Genomic DNA, 19,749 nt, shown 5'->3' with positions numbered 1-19,749 from the left:
ACATTTGTTAATTCTTAATAAAAGCAAAGAACAGAGAAATTGTCTTGTTCAAAGCAGTTCACCTTGTGGTAGACACTTAGCACACTAACTTGTACCCCAAAGAGTATGGGAAATCATCAAAGTGACACAAGAGTCCCCAGGTTGGGGAGAGAGGCAAAAGGAAGGGAAATGAAGGCTTAAATCCTTTGGCTATAAAGAATTTTCCAACTTATTTCCTTCCATTATCTCGGGGCCCCCTTCCCCCTCAACCATTCAACTGGCACTAGATTGTGGCACTATGATCCTCACAGCCTTCAAGATATTTGCCTATACCCTCAACACCCCCAGTTCATTAGGAGAAAGCAAGCCAAGCTGGGAAACAAATTGAGGGCAAAAATGAAGCTGATTTGGTTTTTCACCTGCAAAGATGGGGCCACAGGAGATGAGAAGGCTGCAGCTTGCATGGGCAAGGACTCCTAATTGCAAGGATACCAAATTGGAATGAGACATCTGAAGAGAAGAGAAGCTGCCCCAGCCGGCATAGTTGGAATTTTAAGAAATACAAATACAATAATGGGTAAGACTATGTTGTGTAAAACAAGAAACCGAATGTGAATAACAGCCAAAAACCTAGCTCTCGGCCAGTCCCCAGCTTCTTTTCAACTCTTACTTCAATTTGATTTTCAATTTTTTTCTAGTCTGCTTTTAAGTGCCAATAGTTCCAAAAAAGGGGAGGGGGGGGGAGGTAGGCCACTCTGTCTAGTCAAAGACAGACTAGGTCTGCTAGCTCTAGTGGGGAGAGTGAGGAGAGATTCATTAAAACTAAAGGAATACTTATTAGACATTTATTATGTGCAACATTACTGTGTGTTCTGGGAGGTAGAAGTAGCAACTAATTATTTAACGACTTTATTTTTTTTTTTTAAGATTTTATTTATTCATGAGAGACACACAGAGGCAGAGAGAGAAGCAGGCTCCATGCAGGGAGCCCAACATGGGACTCGATCCAGGGTCCCCAGGATCAAGCCCTGGGCTTAAGGTGGCACTAAACCGCTGAGCCACCCGGGCTGCCCTATTTAATGACTTTTAAAAAAAGGTACAGCTATGTGTTAGCAAAGCCGTAATTTTGTTACCTTAAATACCTTAAATGCTACACAGTACTGAGGTGAAAACTGGCACTAAGAATTAGGTAAATTAATTTTAAGGTAACATTTTCTGATTGGCTCTTATCACATAAAGTCATCATGTAGTATTTTTACATCAAGATTTAATTTTAAGATTGTGTATATTGAAGGAACCCTTAATTTTTAAAAAGTTTATTTCATTTGACTCTAAAGATAATACATATACATTGTAAAAAGTTTTAAACACATTCACAACAAAAAGATTTAAAACCTCTCATCATTTTGGGATACAAAGAAAATCAGTTTTTTTTTCTGTCTTTAAGTATGTTTTATGTTTTTAAAACAGCATTATGTCAAAAGTAATTCCTCTGGGATTAAACAGTCAATTACAACAGATTTCTAATGGTTGCTCAGTATTTCATATTAAACCCTTCTCCTAGCTAAGCATTTGAGTAGTTTCCAAATTTTTGCTGTTATAAATTAACTCTGAGACAAATGGCTTTTATGTAAATTCCATCTCACTCTGTCTATTTTCTTAGGGAAAATGTATAGAATTGGAATTAGTTAAAAAGTATAAAGTCTGTCAAAGCTCTTGGTGTATACTAGATCCTTAGCTTCTAAAGTCCTGATTTTTAGACTAACAGTAACTTTTCAGTAATAGTCTATAAATTCAGAGAAAAAGTTATTTCCAAATTATCAAGACTTTTCAATGAGAGAAATCTTTATTCTACTTTGGTAATTATCAGTGAAGTATTTCACCACTAGCACTCTGTAATTAAGGGAAAAATAATCTATAACTGAAAGGTGATATTCATGATATTAATGCATCTTTTAATTTATTGCAGAATTAAATAATAGAAGTTAATTAAAGAGAGTTTGTATCTTTAGAGTTTTAAAGCAGATTGAAGAAAATGTAGGTTTACTACCAGATTTTCTACTTGAAATAGGACATTAAAAAAGTGATTTTCCAAATTGCCTGGAAGATGCATACAGCTAATTGCATGATTATCTAATGATCAGACTAAGACCGGTACTCTTGAAACCCCCAATAAATCCACTTGACTCAATTTAATGAAGCAGTGAATAGTAAATCTTATTACACTGCCATAAATCACACTTTTTATTTACCTAGTTATAGAATTTTTTTTACTTGTGATTTTTAAAAAGTCCACATGAAAGTAAAAACATCCTTCTGATGGTAGCATTTTCTTTATTTCTGTTTTTAATTGAAGAGATACTGTGGTTTTGTGTTAGTTTTGAAGGCAGACACTCTTACTGTCAAATTCTGACTCAGAAAATTCTTAGCAGAGTAAATTTGGGCAAGAACCCTGTAAGGTATGTGTTACCATCTTTATTTTATATAGTGGAAACTGAGAGTGAGATTAAGTAGGCTAAGATATGTGAAGCACTTTTAGCAGAGTTCTTTTTTTTTTTTTTTTTTGCACTAAGCTCTTTATTTATTTTTTTTTAATTTATTTTTTATTGGTGTTCAATTTACTAACATACAGAATAACACCCAGTGCCCGTCACCCATTCACTCCCACCCCCCGCCCTCCTCCCCTTCTACCACCCCTAGTTCGTTTCCAGAGTTAGCAGTCTTTACGTTCTGTCTCCCTTTCTGATATTTCCCACACATTTCTTCTCCCTTCCCTTATATTCCCTTTCACTATTATTTATATTCCCCAAATGAATGAGAACATATAATGTTTGTCCTCCGACTGACTTACTTCACTCAGCATAATACCCTCCAGTTCCAACCACGTTGAAGCAAATGGTGGGTATTTGTCATTTCTAATAGCTGAGTAATATTCCATTGTATACATAAACCACATCTTCTTTATCCATTCATCTTTCGTTGGACACCGAGGCTCCTTCCACAGTTTGGCTATCGTGGCCATTGTTAGCAGAGTTCTTGCCCATAAAAAGTATTTAGTAATTGGTAGCTGCTATTAGGAGTAACAAAGGCAACAATCCATGTGCTATTGGCTTCTTTATAGAAAAGATAAAATAGAAGATGGAAGTGGCCAGTGTTTCATCATTTTACTGGTGTAAGTCTTTACCAAATATATATTTAGGGGGGCACCTGGATGGCGAAGTTGGTTGAGTGTCTGACTCTTGGTTTCAGCTCAGGTTGTGACAGGGTTGTGAGGTACAGTCCTGAATGGTTATTCATGTTTAGTGTGGAGTCTGCTTGAGATTCTCATTCCCGCTCCCTCTGCCCATCCTGCTCATGTTCTCTCCCTTTTTCTCTCTCTCAAATGAATAAATGAATCTTTGAAAAACAAAGTATATTTTGAGGGCCACACTATATCCCAGCTGAAGTTTAAAACCCAGGAGGACTGATTTGTGTCCACTTAAGACTCTCAATACTTTGCAAAGAAACCTGCCACTCTTGGAACTTTCTCTTACAAATCCTCAATGCCTTTTATTCATTGTTAACTGAGATATAATTGCTACCTCTTCTGGATATCTGTTGTTGTATAATAAATTACCCCAAACTAAGCAGCTAAAATAACCATTTTATTATATAGCTCACAATTTTGTGGATTAGGATTTTAGGGAGTGGTAAACTGGGCTTTTTTCCTGCTTCATGTGGCATCCCCTGGGATCATTGGTTGTTTTTTAGCTGTTATTGGGGTCAATATAGATAGTCTAAGATAGCTGTGCTTCTATGCCTGGCCCTTTGAAGGTGATTGTTAGAAAGCTAGGCTTGGGGGCACCTGCATGGTACAGCTGATTAAGTGATGACCTCTTGGTTTTGTCTCAGGTCTGATATCAGGGTCATGAGATTGAGCCTCATATAGGGCTCTATGCTCAGTGCAGAGTCTGCTTAAGTTTCTATCTTTAAAAAAGAAAAAGCTAAGCTCAGGTAGGCCCTTCTCTATCTCCTTATAATAATTCAGGGCTTTCCCATGTGGTCTCCCCTTCAGCAGAATTCTTACATAGTGACTTAAAACTCCAAGCATCTAAAGCAAAAGCTGCCAGTTCTCTTAGAAACAGGGCCTAAAAATGCATATCACTTCCACTGTAGCCCATTAAAATACTGGACAAACATTTCAAAATTTGACAAAACCAGAAATTGATAGGCTCAGGAAGTCCAGAAAGCCCTAAGTAGATTAAATAGAAAGAAAATGTCGGGACACCTGGGTGGCTCAGCGGTTTGGTGCCTGCCTTCAGCCCAGGGCGTGATCCTGGAGACCCAGGATTGAGTCCCATGTTGGGCTCCCTGCATGAAGCCTGCTTCTCTCTCTCTGCTTCTCTCTCTGCCTGTGTCTCTGCCTCTCTTTCTGTATCTTTCATGAATAAATAAATAAAATCTAAAAAAAAAAGTAAGAAAGAAAATGTCAACTAGGTATATTATTTTGAAAACCAAAGTCATAAAGTCTTAAAAGCAGCCAGAGAAAAAGGACATGTTTCTGTGGGAGAACAATGATAAGAACAGGAATGACTCATCAGAAACAATGGAGGCCAGATGACATCGAAAGGTATCTTCAAAGGGCTGAAACAAACTGCCTTGCCAGAATTCCATACCCAGCTAAAATAATTTTCAAATATTAAGGTAAAATAAAATTATCTTCAAATAAAGAAAGCTGAGAAAATCTGTTGCCAGCAGAACCACACTAACATGCTAAAAGAAATCCTTCAAGTTAAAGGAAATGATTGGATCTATGGCAGGAATTAAAACTGGAAACTTTAAATATGTGGGTATATATAAGAGACAAGTTTCTCTTTACTCAAATTCTTTGAAAGTCAGAACTTAAAAATTTTAGTAATGTACTCTGGTATTTATAACCTATATAGAAATTTAATGTATGATAAAAAATACCACAAAATTTGGGAGGAGGTAAATGCTGTAATAATTTAAAACATGGGTATTGGTATAATAAGCCTTCTTGGTAGACTATGATAAATGAAGGATACATTTTATAATCCCTTGAATAACCACAAAAAATATTACAAAGAGTGAAAAAGTTAGAAGATAAAGTTGAATAAAATACTAAAAAACATAAGCAAAACCAAACTGATTAATCCAAAAGAAGACAAAGGAAGCAAAAGAGAACAAAGAAGACAAATAGAAAACAAATTAGAAGATGACAGATTTCGATCCAATTGTATCAATAATTGTAGTAAATGCAATGGACTTACTCCAATTGAAAGGTAGAGATCATCAGATTGGATATAAAAGCAAGGTCCAATTACATAAAATATATATAAAGACCATAGAGTTATGGAACCCGTTTTTTTACTTTTACTGTAAACTTACAGTAGCTACTTCAGAGAATTGGTGCAGATTGAGTAAATATGTGTTGAATGTTTAGCATAGTGTTGGGACACAATAGGTTCTCAATTAAGGATAGCTGAACATATGTGAGTCCGTACACACATATACCAAATGTTCTATCACTCAGATTTCTCATTAATTCAGACTGGCCTTCTAGTTCAATTCATTATTTTAAAGGAGCACTTTGAGAATATACCTAATTGTTCCATTTTGGGGCTTTGATTTGATAGTTTCTTTGCAATTAGGTGTGGGTGATTGGTACATTTAGCATACTGCCTTGTGGAGACTATTATCATTACACATTTGTATTGTTATCACAAATTTTAAGTTTTATAGAGCAAAAATAAATGATTCAATGATAGATTCAGGTGAAGAATCTAATGTAGATGGGGGTGGAATCAAGGGTATGTATAAGTAATATTCAGGAAGAAAGATAAATAATTATTATAGTTAGTAGGCAAAGAGAGAAATGAAAAAACTTTGCAGACACAGGCAAAAGCATTTGAAGGCCGTCAGGTGGGGAAGATCTTGGATTGTTCAAGGAATTAAAGAATACAGGTGTGCAAGAATGGAGCAAGATGAAGAAGCAGAGGTGGGCGGGGTGGGGGGGGCAGATGTAGTCTAGGGCATGGAAGTTTTCACTGAAACCCTTGGATTTATCCTAAGAGCAAAATCACTGGCTATTGTGCAGAAATGGATTAGAGGAAGTCTAAACTGGAAAGATGAGTTAAGCTATGAAATTACTGTACTTCAAGAAATTATGATGGCTTGTGCAGGGGTTGTGCAAATACAAAGTTTTTTGCATATTCGAGTAGTAGAATCAACAGGAAATGGTGAAGGATTAGTAGGGGGTGATAAGGAAAGAAGGTACAGTGATACTCTTAGGTATCTGGAATATGCAGTAAGATAAATGGATGTGCCATGTACCAGCTCAGCAAATAGTGGAGGAGTGGTGGATTTCCTTTTGGAGCATTTAAGTAGTGAAATACGTGGGAGACATCTCAGAGGAGACATTAAGGAGACTGATAGGTAAATGGCCTAATGCAAAAAAGAGATGACTACACTAGGTATATAAACTTGAGAATAGTTGGATAAGGTCACATGGGGAAGAATCATAGAGTAAGAAGAGAAGATACAGCCTTGGGCCATATGGAACCCCAATGTTTAAAAGTGAGGAAGGAGAATGAGCCAGTGAAAGACCAATATGATAGAGGATGACCAGGAGCGTGGAATCAGAGGCCAAAGGAAGAAGGTTCAGGCAAGAATGAAGTGATCCAGTATTTTGAATCCCGTGTACAGCGGTATGACCACAGGAATGGTCATGTATGTGTACAGGAATGACCACAGTTTTAGCACAATGTTAAACATAACTGTACTTAACTAAATGAATACATAGCTCTTTATCTTTGGAAAGCCAGCTCTAGGTCACCAATGATTTTAGCGCATATTTTCTACCATCTCAATTCCTATCAGAGAGCACAATCTAAGCAAGAACTGGGAAGCCAGCTAATAGGAGAAGTACAGTGCATTAGCAGGAGAAGGTTGAAAAAGCAGTGAAGGGATGGTGAGAAGTGGGGATGATGAGCTACGACTCCTCCTGTGGCTCTAACTCAGCCTATTTACCAAATCATGTCACTGAAAAAGGGACAGGGAGAAGGAGGGCAGCTGAGGAAGGCCATCCATGCAACAGAGTAACATTATGTTTTGAACTACTAATGTTAGCACTGAGGCTTTTCAGTAAGTGCTAGCAATATGCAATGACATTGACCCTCAGCACGCCTTAGTTCAGTATCTATTCTTGCAGCAAATCCAACCTGGTAAGGGACTCTGCTTCATAAATAAATCAGAGGGCTTTAGTTCTCTGCTGGGGAGTGCCAGGGAAGTTGGGCTGAAGATGAGTAGATGAGACAAATCATTCTATATTAACATTGGGTTTCATGCTTTCTATCTATTTCAATTCTTTGAGGGAAGGAGAGGAGAGGATTTTTTAGCTCTGTTTCTCTCCTGCAAATAGCATAATGCTTTGTTTCTAGCCATTGCTTAACAAATGATTACAGAATAAAGATGTTAAGCATTTGTGTGGTAGGAATCCAAAAGTTTTTACTTACCTTTGTGCCAACTAAAACTATTTATAGGTAATAATGTAGAATATATATTAGGCAAATCTGAGAATGCAAGATGCATTCTTTTCTCTCTTTTTTTTTAAAAAGATTTTATTTATTTATTCATGAGAGAAAGAGAGAGAGAGAGAGAGAGAGAGAGAGAGAGAGAGAGAGGCAGAGACACAGGCAGAGAGAAGCAGCCTCCATACAGGGAGCCCGATGTGGGACTGGATCACTGCACTCCAGGGTCGTACCCTGGCCAAAGGCAGAGGCTTAACTGCTGACCCACCCAGGGGTCCTAAGGAATGCATTATTTTCCCATTTTCTGAGATAGCAGACTGAATACCTCATACACACATAAGAGAAATATCCTTTTAAAAATCCACTTCCAAATTCATCCTCTTTTTAGTATTTAATAGTTTTCTTTGACCTACGAAATAAACTCTTTTGCTCAGAGGGAGAAAATTGGTATATCTAAGAGAAATGTTAACAACTAGAATCTTTATGAGGAAAAGGCCATAATGATAACACAACAGTTGATTTTAAGAGCTGCAGGGTGTATATAGAGCTTTGTTACAAGTTAGTTTCTTTGATTTTTTTGGAGAAAGGGGCAGAGAATCAAGATGATATAATAAATGAACATTATATTTGGAGTCTGAAGATTTGGTTTTGAATTTAAACTATTGACCTTACTGACCTAGATTCTCAATTCTCTTAGATATTGGTTGTACTTTCTTTAGTTTCAACTTACAGCTCCTTTATAAATTTCTTGTGAAAGCTATATAAATAATTTATTTTTAGCCTTCATTTCTAACCTATGTCTTTTTAAAGCTATACACATTTTCTTCTACCTATGACTTTAACTACATCTCATGATTTTGATTTGTTATATTTTTATTGTCATTTAGTTAAAATTGTTTTCTATCATCTATTGTGATTTCTTCTTTGACTTATCATTATTTAGCAGTGACTGTTTACTAGTCAGAGAACATACTTGATTTTGATTTTTGAAAACTATTGAGACTTGCTTTTGTAGCCTTACCTATGTTCACTTTTGATAACTGTTCCATGTGTCCTTGAAAAGAATACGTACTTTGCAATTGTTGGATACAATATTTTATACAAGTCAATAAGGATAAGTTTGCAAATTATGTTCTTCAAACCTTATTAATTTCTTATCAGCATTATTTACTTTTTTGGTATGCATGTTCTATCAGATAAAGCTGTGTTGAAACAAATCCCCACTATGATGGTGGATTATCTATTTTTTCAGTTCTGTTAATTTCTGCTTTACATGGTTTGAAGCTATACTTCTACAGATAAAATTTAGAATCATTGTATCTTTCTGTAGTAATTCTTTTTATCATAATAAAATTTCCCCTTTTATATATATAGTAAGACTTCATGGTTAATATACAGTGGTATACTTATATCCATTTTCTCTTGGTTATTGTTTGCATGTTAATATTTTTATCCATACACTTTCAGTCTTTCAATATTGTTGTGCATAAAGTATATCCCTTATTAGCAACATACAGTTTAATTTTATTTTTATTAACCTATCTGGAAATCTTTGTATTGTAATCTGAATATTAAGTCCTTTTACATTTAATGCAGTTAATGTAAATACTTATTGAATACTTATTATTTGGGGTTAAATCTATTTGTTTCATAATTTCTTTATTCTAATTTCTTGCTCCTTTGGTATTAATTTTTTTTATGAGACAGACAGAGAGAGAGAGAGAGAGAGAGAGAGAGAATAAGCAGGGGAGAAGCAGAGGGAAAGCAGACTCCCCACTGAGCATGGAGCCTGACACCCTGAGATCATGACCTGGGCCAATGTCAGACGCTTAACCCACTGAGCCACCCAGGTGCACCTTGTATTATTTAATTTTTATTCTATTCCTCGTTACTAGTAGCTTGTTATCTATTCTTTTGCAATTATTTTAGTTGTTGCTTTATGGATTAAAACATGTATTCATTATTTATTAATACTGTTACCATTTCTCAGACAATGCAAGAACTTCAGAACACTCTAACACTATTTATAACCCTCCTATCCTTTGTTTATTTAGCATCGTGTATCTTAATTCTGCAGATATATGTAGTCCTTGCTTTGCATGGTTCCAATATGCATAATATTCGTTAACATTATTTAGTTCAATTGAAATAATAGCTGGTCCAGACAACATGGTTCAAATGTGGCTACTGTAATATATTAACTGTGAATAATTGCACAAAGTATAAACTTTGCTGCTAGCTCTTCAATGTGTGCATCACTATGTAAATAACAGATGCATTTCATGATAGGTGACCAATTACACCACATCTTTCAAAGTCATTGGTGATTGGTCACTGAGCATCTGTTATTCAGTTCATGCACAAACCGTAAAAGCTGTTTGTGCAGCTGTATTGTTTCCGTGGCTTCCAGTGATAAACCCATATGACATTTTATAAAAGTGGATAATTAAAAGTGGGAACTGGCCAGCAGAAATGAAAGGGCAGCAAAGAAACAAAACGTGATAATGCTGGAAGTGAAATTTGACTTAAATGTAAATGGAGTCATAGGAGAAATAGCTGACCATGTGAGTGTTGATACTGCCACCATTTGAGAGACACTAGATATTCAGTCAAAGGAACTTAATGAAGGCAAATTATTGACATCAATGAGAAAAGTGGTGGCAAATAAAAGAATGAAGATGTCCCAAAAGAAATATATTTTCTGCTGGATAAACAATCAGCTATCACTCTTGTTGCTACTTCTTTGAAAGTTTGTATGTATTTCCCTCCTTTGGCTGCTTTTAATAAGTTTCACTTTGTCTTTTTTATAAAAAAGATTGATTGATCGATTGATTGATTTGAGAGAGAGAGAGAGAGAGAGAGAGAGAGTGCATGAGTGTGGAGAGGGGCAGTGGGAGAGAGTTAGAGGAAGCAGACTCCTCACTTAGCGGGAGCCCAATGTGGGGCTCGATTTTAGGGTCCTGAGATCATGACCTGAGCCTAAACCAAGAGTTGGATCCTTAACTGACTATGCCACCCAGGCACCCCTTATCTTTGGTTTTTAATACCTTTCCCATGATGTCCCTTGATGGAGTTCTTTGTATTTATCCTATTGGAGTTTGTAGTATTTCTTATATATGCAATTTGATTCCCTTATGAGTTTTAGTAAATTATCTTCAAATACTGCTTCTATCACTCTTTCTCTCTTCTTCTTTTGAGACCCAATGATAGAGATGCTAGACTTTTTACTGTGCCATATATTTTAAAGATTTATTTATTTATTTGAGAGAGAGCAAGAGCATGCAAACATGCTGGTATGCAAGCATGGGGGCAGAGGGAGAGAATCTTAAGCAAAATCCCTGCTAAGCATGGTGCCCAATGTGGAGCTCAATCTCATGACCCATGAAGTCATGACCAGAGCTGAAACCAGGAGTCAGACACTCAACCGACTAAGCAACCCTAGAATCCCTACTGTGCCTATTTTTAAATTTTCTTTTTTTCTCCATGCTGCAGGCTGGATATATTCTTCTGACTTATCTTCCAGATTACTAATTCTCTTTTGAGCTGTATCTAATCTGTTGTTAAACTCATGTGTTTAGACTTTATTTCAGTTACTGAATTCTTAAGTTCTTTTTTCTATTTGATCCTTTTTACAGTTTCCAATTCTATTTTGAAATTCTCTATCTTCTCTTTCAAGTTTTGAATAAAGTAATTATAGTTATTTTAAAGTTTGTGCCTAATAATCCCAGCACTCCAGTATCCTAATATTTGAATCTCCTGTGATCATTTTCTGTTGTTGGTTTTCTTCTCTTGATTTTTTCCCATATATTCTTGTTTTTTTTTTTTTTTTTTTTTTTTATGATAGTCATACAGAGAGAAAGAGAGAGAGCCAGAGACACAGGCAGAGGGAGAAGCAGGCTCCATGCACCAGGAGCCTGACGTGGGATTCGATCCCGGGTCTCCAGGATCACGCCCTGGACCAAAGGCAGGCGCCAAACCGCTGCGCCACCCAGGGACCCCCTGTTTTGTTTTTTTTTATGCGTGGTTATTTTTTATTGATCCAAAGTGAGGCTTTAGTCTTCATGAGGGCTGATCTGTTTCCCATTATTCCATACTTCTGGGATGAAGCTCTGTAGGGATTCCAGCTAAAATCTTGGGGGTTTGTTTACTAAGGCATTATCCTCCTTTACAAGCCCTGAAATCCAATTTTTGGTTTGCTAGTCCTATGAGATTGCCTAAACTTCTATTCCACCTGAGCCTCTCAGTTGCTTACAGTTCACAGAATACCTCAAGAGGAAAACAATCAAATGTTTTTGGGATTTGCTTCTGTCCCCTTAAATCCCCTTAAAACTCCTTAAATATTTTTTTCTATCTAGCTTCTCTAGGTGCTTTCAGAATAATGATTGATCTGATGTAAGTTTGCCTACAATAGCTAGAAGTAACATTCTGAACGTTAGTGGTCTTGAAAGCAGTATAATATAGTGCATAGGATAAGAATTTTCCAGTAAGACATTTATAGTGTAAAAATTCTGCTCTTCCCTCTTAGTAAGCATGTGACTAAGGAAAACATATTTATCCTCTATGAGTTTACATTTTTCTTATATAAATAATGGAAAAAATAATCTCTACTTGATAGGGTTGATTTGAGGCTTAAATGAGGGTTACGCACAGAATATAAAATGTTTAGCATGATGTCTAGAACATAGTATTTCTTTTAAAATATTTATTTATCTGAGAGAGAGAGAGAGAGAGAGAGTAGGGGGAAGGGTAGAGGGACAGACTCTTTCAAGCAGACTCCTCACTGAGTGAAGACCCCCATGAGCCATGAGATCATGACCTGAGCTGAAAGATTCAGACACTTAACTGATTGAGCCACACAGGCACCCCTAGAACATATAAGTATACAGTAATAGGTATTTTTGTTTTTTCAAGAAAATAGTTAATATTTCATAGAATTTCATAAAATTAGATGGCTGCTTAGGAGAATGCAATGTGATTATGTGCAACTTTTAATTGATTGTAATGTATTAGAGAAAAAACCTGAATAATTATGACGTACACTGCCTAGTTTTAATGTGCTAGGCATGGGCTTAGATGCTTATATCATTCAATATTTATACTAACCATATGAAGTTGCAACACTCTAATTACCCTTATTTTACAAATAAGGTATGTGAGACTAGGAAAGATTACATGATTGTGCAAGGTTAGATAGTGAGTGGGCAGGGGAAGCCAGGGTTCAAGCCTGATTCTAACCAACTCCAAGGCCAGAGTTCTTAATACTACTCCTGTTCTAATCTCATGAAGCTACAATTCTCTGAGGAAAAATGTTAGATTTGCAGAATCTTGCAAAGGCCTGGAATCAAGTCAGTAGTCAGTAAATATTTATTGACTCATTGACATCCACACCAATGAAATCTGCTGACACAGTAGTAGTAGAATGAAATGACAATTTAAGAGGAGAACTCTAGTTTTGTCTTTACCTGTCAAACAGGGAAGTGGGATTTTGGACAGATTAACAAACTGTGAGAACCGGTTAAGAATTTAATCACAAATGGAAGTTCTGACCCATGGTCAAAAACCCAGCTGTTTCAACCATTTGAAGCCCCAGAATTATCTATCAAGATTGGCTTGGGTGAGGTCTATGCTGCTCTTTTCATTGTACTTACATGTGAGTCATTTTACTTAAATTGTAGAAGGAATGTGATTCCAGCCGCTGCAGAGTTGCATCTATTGACAAGTAGCTGAATGGCACAAAAATATAATGCAGAGTAGGAAGTTAGTAGGATTGTGAATGTCATACATACCCCAAACATATTAATTTTGATGAAACTTCTTTGTCAGGGGCTTCCTAGATCAGGCAACAGGATTTCACTCTAATCTGTTAAAATTGGTTATACTATTTTCAGATCCTGTGATACATCAAAGCTTCCCAATTCAATAGGTCCTATTCATCCCTAAGTTTCCATTGAACTGATACTTCCTTCAGAAGTTTTTCCTGAATTTCCTGGTTAGGTCAAATTTCCCTTTAGTAGTATATTTATTTCATTGTACCAAGAGCTTCTTTCACTAATTATCACAGGGCAACTTTCTTGTTGTTTGGATAATATTTGATTTATGTTGTCTGATTAGGCTATACATTCTCTGAAGTGGAGAACTGTGTTTTGGATGGCCTTTGAATTTTGAGTGCCTTTCATAGTGCATGGCAGGTAGTGGACTCTCAATAAATATGTGTTAAGGTAATAATAAATGAGTGAATAGGTGAGTTACTAAAAATAGCAGAAAATGAAAGACATTAGACAAGAACACAATAATTAAAAAAGGCATTTTTAATGGAGTATGTGATATCATAGGATTAGAAATATAGTTTCAAAGAAGATGAGAAATCTATAATTCTCTAATGGAACATTCCATAGGGTAGTGATTACATATCCACTCAAGACTTCTTTATTTTGATGAAGTAGAAAATTCAAGATTTGTCTTGAACTTTGCAAGCAAAAGATAATTCAAATAAAAGTTTTAAGTATTAAAAGAGAGAAAAGAGAAACTTCTAAGTACAACTTGTCAAGAATGCATAGGGAATATTGTTTCAAATACTCTCCACAAATTCTATTCTTGTAATGAGAATGACTAATGCAGCCAAATTCAATGACTACTTTCTATTGAGAGGCATCTCTATGATATTTGGGAAAATTAAGAATTAATAGATGGTATCCACTTGTCACAGCATAGATTCTCAACCTTGGCCATACAGTTGAACTACCCAGGAGGCCTTTAAAATTTACATATGTCCAAGACATGATCCAGGATAATTAAGTCAGAGTTTATGAGGGATGATGTGCAAATATTTTTATTTTTAAAAGCTTCCCAGATGGTTCTAATGTGCAGGCAGGGCTGAGAACCACTCATCTATAGTTTGAATTAAGTCTATCACTAAAATATTTTCATTAATACAATGTTTATGAGAGGAGTTATGACAGTTCCATTCGAGCTTTTACCATGGACATTGTGAATATTCTAATGGTCCTGTACTTTCTGTTTTGATTTATCTATCTCTAAATAATTATCCTTTGACTTATCAGGTCTCCCAAGCCATTGCCACTTGTGGATACCATTACATAAATTTTTTTGATCCAAATATATCTTTAACATAGAGGAAACAATGGAAGACATTGAAAAGATTAATTTATGGTATAGAGATTGCAGAGATTTATGATGGATGAAGCTGAGCCATCTGAAGGACAAGATTAATTTTGAAGGCTGCAAAATTATTTTCCTAACTCACGATAAATCTATTGCTCTAAATTTTCTCCTGAATTTCTTGGTTTAGAAGTATAAAGCTTTCTCAATGAGTTACTGGGATAGTCATTCTGCCCATGTCATAATAAACTGAATTTCTAGTTCTCCAACTGAATTATACATCCTTAAAGAGCTCTTAGAGTTCCATTGTGAAGACAACATATAGGAACCATTTATTCAGTGGGACAAAAGAAGTGATTTCCTTCTTGATTACCCATTTTTATAAACAGAAAAAATCAGATCCTATCTCTTCCTCAAATTTCTTCTTAGTCTATAAGTCTTATGTAATCACTACTGGGGTGAACATACCATTTACCATTCAGACTAGGATATTTTTGTGAGTTACAGAGACTGCTATTAACAATTACACCTAAATAATAGGTGGAAATTTGTACTGTCCCAGGCAAACCTATCTAGGATTACCTAAATGGTTTCTCTCTTGCCCCCTAGACATACCAGATCTTTAACAATTACTCATGTGTTGCTGTGTGCTTTGATTCAACAAATATCTGTTGAATATTTACTCTATGTCAGTAAGTGGGCATCGACAAAATATATCTATTCCCTAGCTTCAAGGAATTCACAGTAGTGAGTAACATAGGTAGGCAAATGGGATTAACATATAGAGTGATAAGCACACTGATGTGGTTCAGGGAACATTTAAACAGACTAGAGAATCCAGCATGGTCTCCATGGAGGAAGTCTCAACAAGACCTACAAATCTGCCTAGGTGTCCTGTATATCTTAGCTAACCCTCTCTCTTTTAATGCACATCACTTTTATTTCAAACCTCAAATTTCTGACTCTACACCCTCAATATTAGCAGATTATCTTTTAATAATTTGTAGGAAAGACTTAAACCTTGAGATGAGAATTCCTTGAATTCTCCACCAATGAACCTATTAATTTACCTGCACCTGCCTCATCTCTTACTGCTGCTTCCTTGTGATAGTGTAAAAGATGACAATCTTCCTATAGCAAGTCTGTTTGGATCCTATCCCTTCTGGCTTTCTCAGGGACCTCATGCTATTAAAGCTGTTTGTTCTTTACTCTCCTTAGCCTCTCCCTCTCTATTGATGCCCTTCTCTGGTCCCAGTCACATCTGTCCCTTTATGACTCTCAAATCTCAAAAAAATCCCTACCTGAATCTTTCCCTGAGCATCTCCCACACCCAGCACTTCCAGTCATCCTTACTCTACTTTGCTCTTTTCTTCTTACCATATCCATTATTCCCTTCTAAACTCCTATATATTTATTATGGTTTTGGTTTATTGTCTATTTCCTTCCATTTGAATATAAACTTCGTAGGAACATCAGTTTTTGTCTGTTTGTTCCCTGACATATGTTCATGTCTTGGAACAGTCACAGGCACATAGTAGGGTCTGAATAAATATTTATCAAATGAATGAATGAACAATTATGTCTGTGTCCTGATGTCTGCTGGACATAACTTGCTTGATGCCTCAAAGGAACCTCAAATGCCATATGCTCCAAATTGAATTCCTAACTTGTTCCCTGAGAGGGTCAGGAAACAGCAAATCCACAGAAAACCTCTCTAATGTGGTGAATATGGTCATCACCCACACAGATGTCCTCGTCAGACACCTGGATGAAATTCTCTTGCATCTCCCTCCACCTCCAAATCAATCAACCTTCCAGCACACATGACCACTTCTTATTTTCCCTCAACTATCATCGCTCAGTTCACCATCCCCTCTTCCTCACTAGCTTCCTGTCTCCAGTCTTAGTCCATTTGACTCCCTTTCCACAGCACAAGGGAATGTTTCTGATCTGTCATTTCCCTGCTTGTAACCACTCAGTGGCTTGGCTCAAAGGGAAGATTTCAAACTGCTTTACATGGTTGCAAGGCTCTGAACTTGCTCATTTCCCAGTTTCATTTCTCTTTATTGCCCTTATCCCAGCTTAAGCTCCAGACTCAACAAATTTATTTTAATTTAAACAGCAGCCCAGCTTTTCCCGTCTGCTTAGAACTGTCTTTCCACATCTCCCTTCCTGATAATACAGATCACAAGGTGTCATTTCCTTCAGGAAGCCTTCCCTGACCACATTCTATATCCAGGTGATATGTTTCTTATATGAGTTCTATAGCACTCTATGACTGACACCATCACTCTCTTAGGAAGGAAAGTGGAATCTCCATGAGTATTGTCAACTTTGTATGTGAAGCATCTAGCAAAGTACCAGACACAAAGTAGGGCTAAATAAATATTTGTTGAATGAATGAAGTAATAGTCAAGCTATTGGGACATCCAAGTAGAGACACCAAATAGGCAATTCCTTAGTAGAGGGAAAAGAAGACCAAAGGGAAATTTGAGATATTTAGTTTATACATCACTAAATGGTGATGGCATTAAAGGGAGAAGGAGAAGGAACAATCTATCAGGAAGAAAATGGCTTTATTTTGGATATGCTGTTTGAAGTGACCGAGGGACATCAAGATGATGATACTTGAAAGGAAGCTTCTAATGCAGACCTGACTTGTAGGAACAATTCAGGGCTGGAGAAACTCATTTAGGAATTATTTGTATTACAAAATAATGAAACCACCTTTGGGCTTGTTCAGTCAAGGAGAGGAGGGTATAAAGGAACTGGGACAAAATAAAGAATGAACTGATATTTAAGGAATTGAATGAAATGAAATAGGAAGCTAGGAAAGGAGAATGAGGAAGAGTAGCTAAGGCAAGATGTTAAAAGAAGGATGGAAGCAATATCCAGGAAACCAGAAGAGACAAGAATTTGAAAAAGGAGAGGCTGGTCAGAAAAATCAAAGACTGCAGAGATGTTTGGCTGGAATGGTTTCCTTAGCCTCAGCCCTCCAACATTTTGGGCTAGAAATCCTTTGTTGTGGAAGGATATTCCATGCCCTGGAGGGTGTTTCTCCCTCTCCCCATATGATGCTGGTACCACCCTCCTCTCCAGTAACAACTAAACATGTTAAATGCCCCTGAAATGACATAATAGACACTCAATAAATGGTCATGAAATGAATTAATTTAGCCAAAATCATACAGGTTGCTTCTGACTGTTTTGTCATTTAGTATGCCTGAATTATCTTCCTTGCTTGTCAGAATCCATTAAATGAAATAAGGTCCTTGTTCATTTCATATGCACTTATACTTTTGTCAACTCAATAGGAAAGTCCTTTTTATCCTTGCTCTTGAGTGCATAGCAATTCAGTTTTCCAAGGTTTAGAATTATTTTTGTGTGTTTTTTTAAGCAAGAGAAGTCTGAAATTGTATTTCTGATAAAATGTAATTTGTCTTAGTGGCAAAAAAATTTGAATCAAGAATTGGTAACTAGGAGAGATGGACTAGAGACAGATATATAAATCTGGTTATAGGAGAGATTCCTGGCTAAGGTGTTGCCACATCCCAAGATACATTAAAATACATTGAGAATTATTAAATTCTCAAGACCAAATAAATTTAAATTTTGCATTAGGTTTAAGAAATCATGTAGGAATTTGGGATTAAAGATGTAGTAAAATCAAATAAACAGCTTGTACATAAACTTTTCATATACATTGGATATGAAAATGTAGATATTGTAGATGTAGATAATATCAATGTAGATATTGACTTATCATAAGTATTTGTCTTGATAGAACACATTTGGAAAATAACATGGCACAGTTGCAAACTTTTCTTTATTAAAAAAATGACTTACATCCTGGAAATATTGGGCAGATTTGAAAATGCACGACTGGGAATGGTTTTCAGCTGAGTCTCTATAAACTTCCTATGAAAACAATAGTTACACAATTAGAGTTTTAATCATTAAACTTTTATAATAAGTCACCTTAATTATGAATAATACATTATTAGAAGCATGCTGGTCTTTATGATATATATTTCATTATACATAATCAACAAAATTAATACGCAAGGAAAAACAAAATACAGTTTTTCCACAACTAAAGAATAATTGAGATTCAAAATGCAGAAAATGAAACTTCAAACAGGATCTTTGAATTTGCAGTAAACTCATATGCTTTGTCTGACATTGTATTCAAAGTATTAACTGGAGGGCAATATAACATATTCATAAGTTTATTAGGACTACTGGATTCATGTTATGCACATGTCAATGGAAATTTCTTGGAACACCATTGGAATATATATGAAGGATATATTAAGAGCATTAAATGCATGTGATATATCTTAAAGATTAAAAATAGTGGTATGGTTATGATCTTTTTGCCCAACCAAAGGTCTCTTCAACCATCATCTTGATCTTATTATCTATGGGCTGTAGTTTGGAAATAACTGACTGGCAAGGAGCTACTTCTCTGTGGCAAATTTATTGCATATGCAACTGAAAGATTGTGGCTTTACTTCCAGTCTGCTTTTTTGGACACTTTTCAGAAGGCCAAGATTATTTTCTTTATAGGCAATAGGACATCTTCTTGCATTTCAGGATGTCTATCTACTGAGGTGTTCCATTTTTTACTTTCTTTTGTTGCTCACAACTGCTTGATAGAATCCTGTGTGGAAGAAGGTATCCTAACTCACTTTGCAAAAAGACAATGACTCACCACACTTACCATCATCTTCTCCATGGGTCTGTTTTTGCCATATAAATATTGGTAATCACACATCATCCATTTACTACCTTATTTAAAGAAAATTGTGTTTTTCTTCCAGGCTGCAGGTTTTTTTTTTTTCTCAACCATCTATTTCCTAGATCTCTGCATTCTTTGAACTACTAATTTTTGCAGTGATTGAAATTCATTTGGAACTTCTCGTTTCTGGTTCTGCATGTCAGGAGCCTGGAAGTCACCTCTCACTCTTAACGTTAAATGAAAATCTGAACAGACTGAAAACTCAGCAACTCTTGGATTTGTATGAGAAGGGAGAAGTAGGGCAAACTGCTGTCCCTAAGATTGGACAGAGAGAGACAGGCAGATAAAAGGAGTCTCAGACTCCCAGAGCAGAGACTGAGG

The 19,749-nt window shown here is 36.1% G+C and overlaps 1 protein-coding gene across 2 annotated transcripts in view; it reads right to left on the bottom strand.

The window, feature by feature from the left end:
• TSHR (thyroid stimulating hormone receptor) overlaps window positions 1-19,749 on the bottom strand; it is a 151,487-nt gene that overhangs the window by 51,230 nt on the left and 80,508 nt on the right. For both annotated transcript variants that reach the window (XM_077910239.1, XM_077910238.1), the window contains exons 2-3: window positions 18,474-18,545; window positions 13,157-13,231 (exon numbers count right to left, since the gene is read on the bottom strand). In XM_077910239.1, the coding sequence (XP_077766365.1) occupies window positions 13,157-13,231; window positions 18,474-18,545 (147 nt within the window). The remainder of the gene's footprint in view (window positions 1-13,156; window positions 13,232-18,473; window positions 18,546-19,749) is intronic.

This window comes from Canis aureus, chromosome 9 (assembly GCF_053574225.1).
Source record: "Canis aureus isolate CA01 chromosome 9, VMU_Caureus_v.1.0, whole genome shotgun sequence".
NCBI lineage: Eukaryota > Metazoa > Chordata > Mammalia > Carnivora > Canidae > Canis > Canis aureus.
This window is presented reverse-complemented; position numbering and strand designations above follow the sequence as displayed.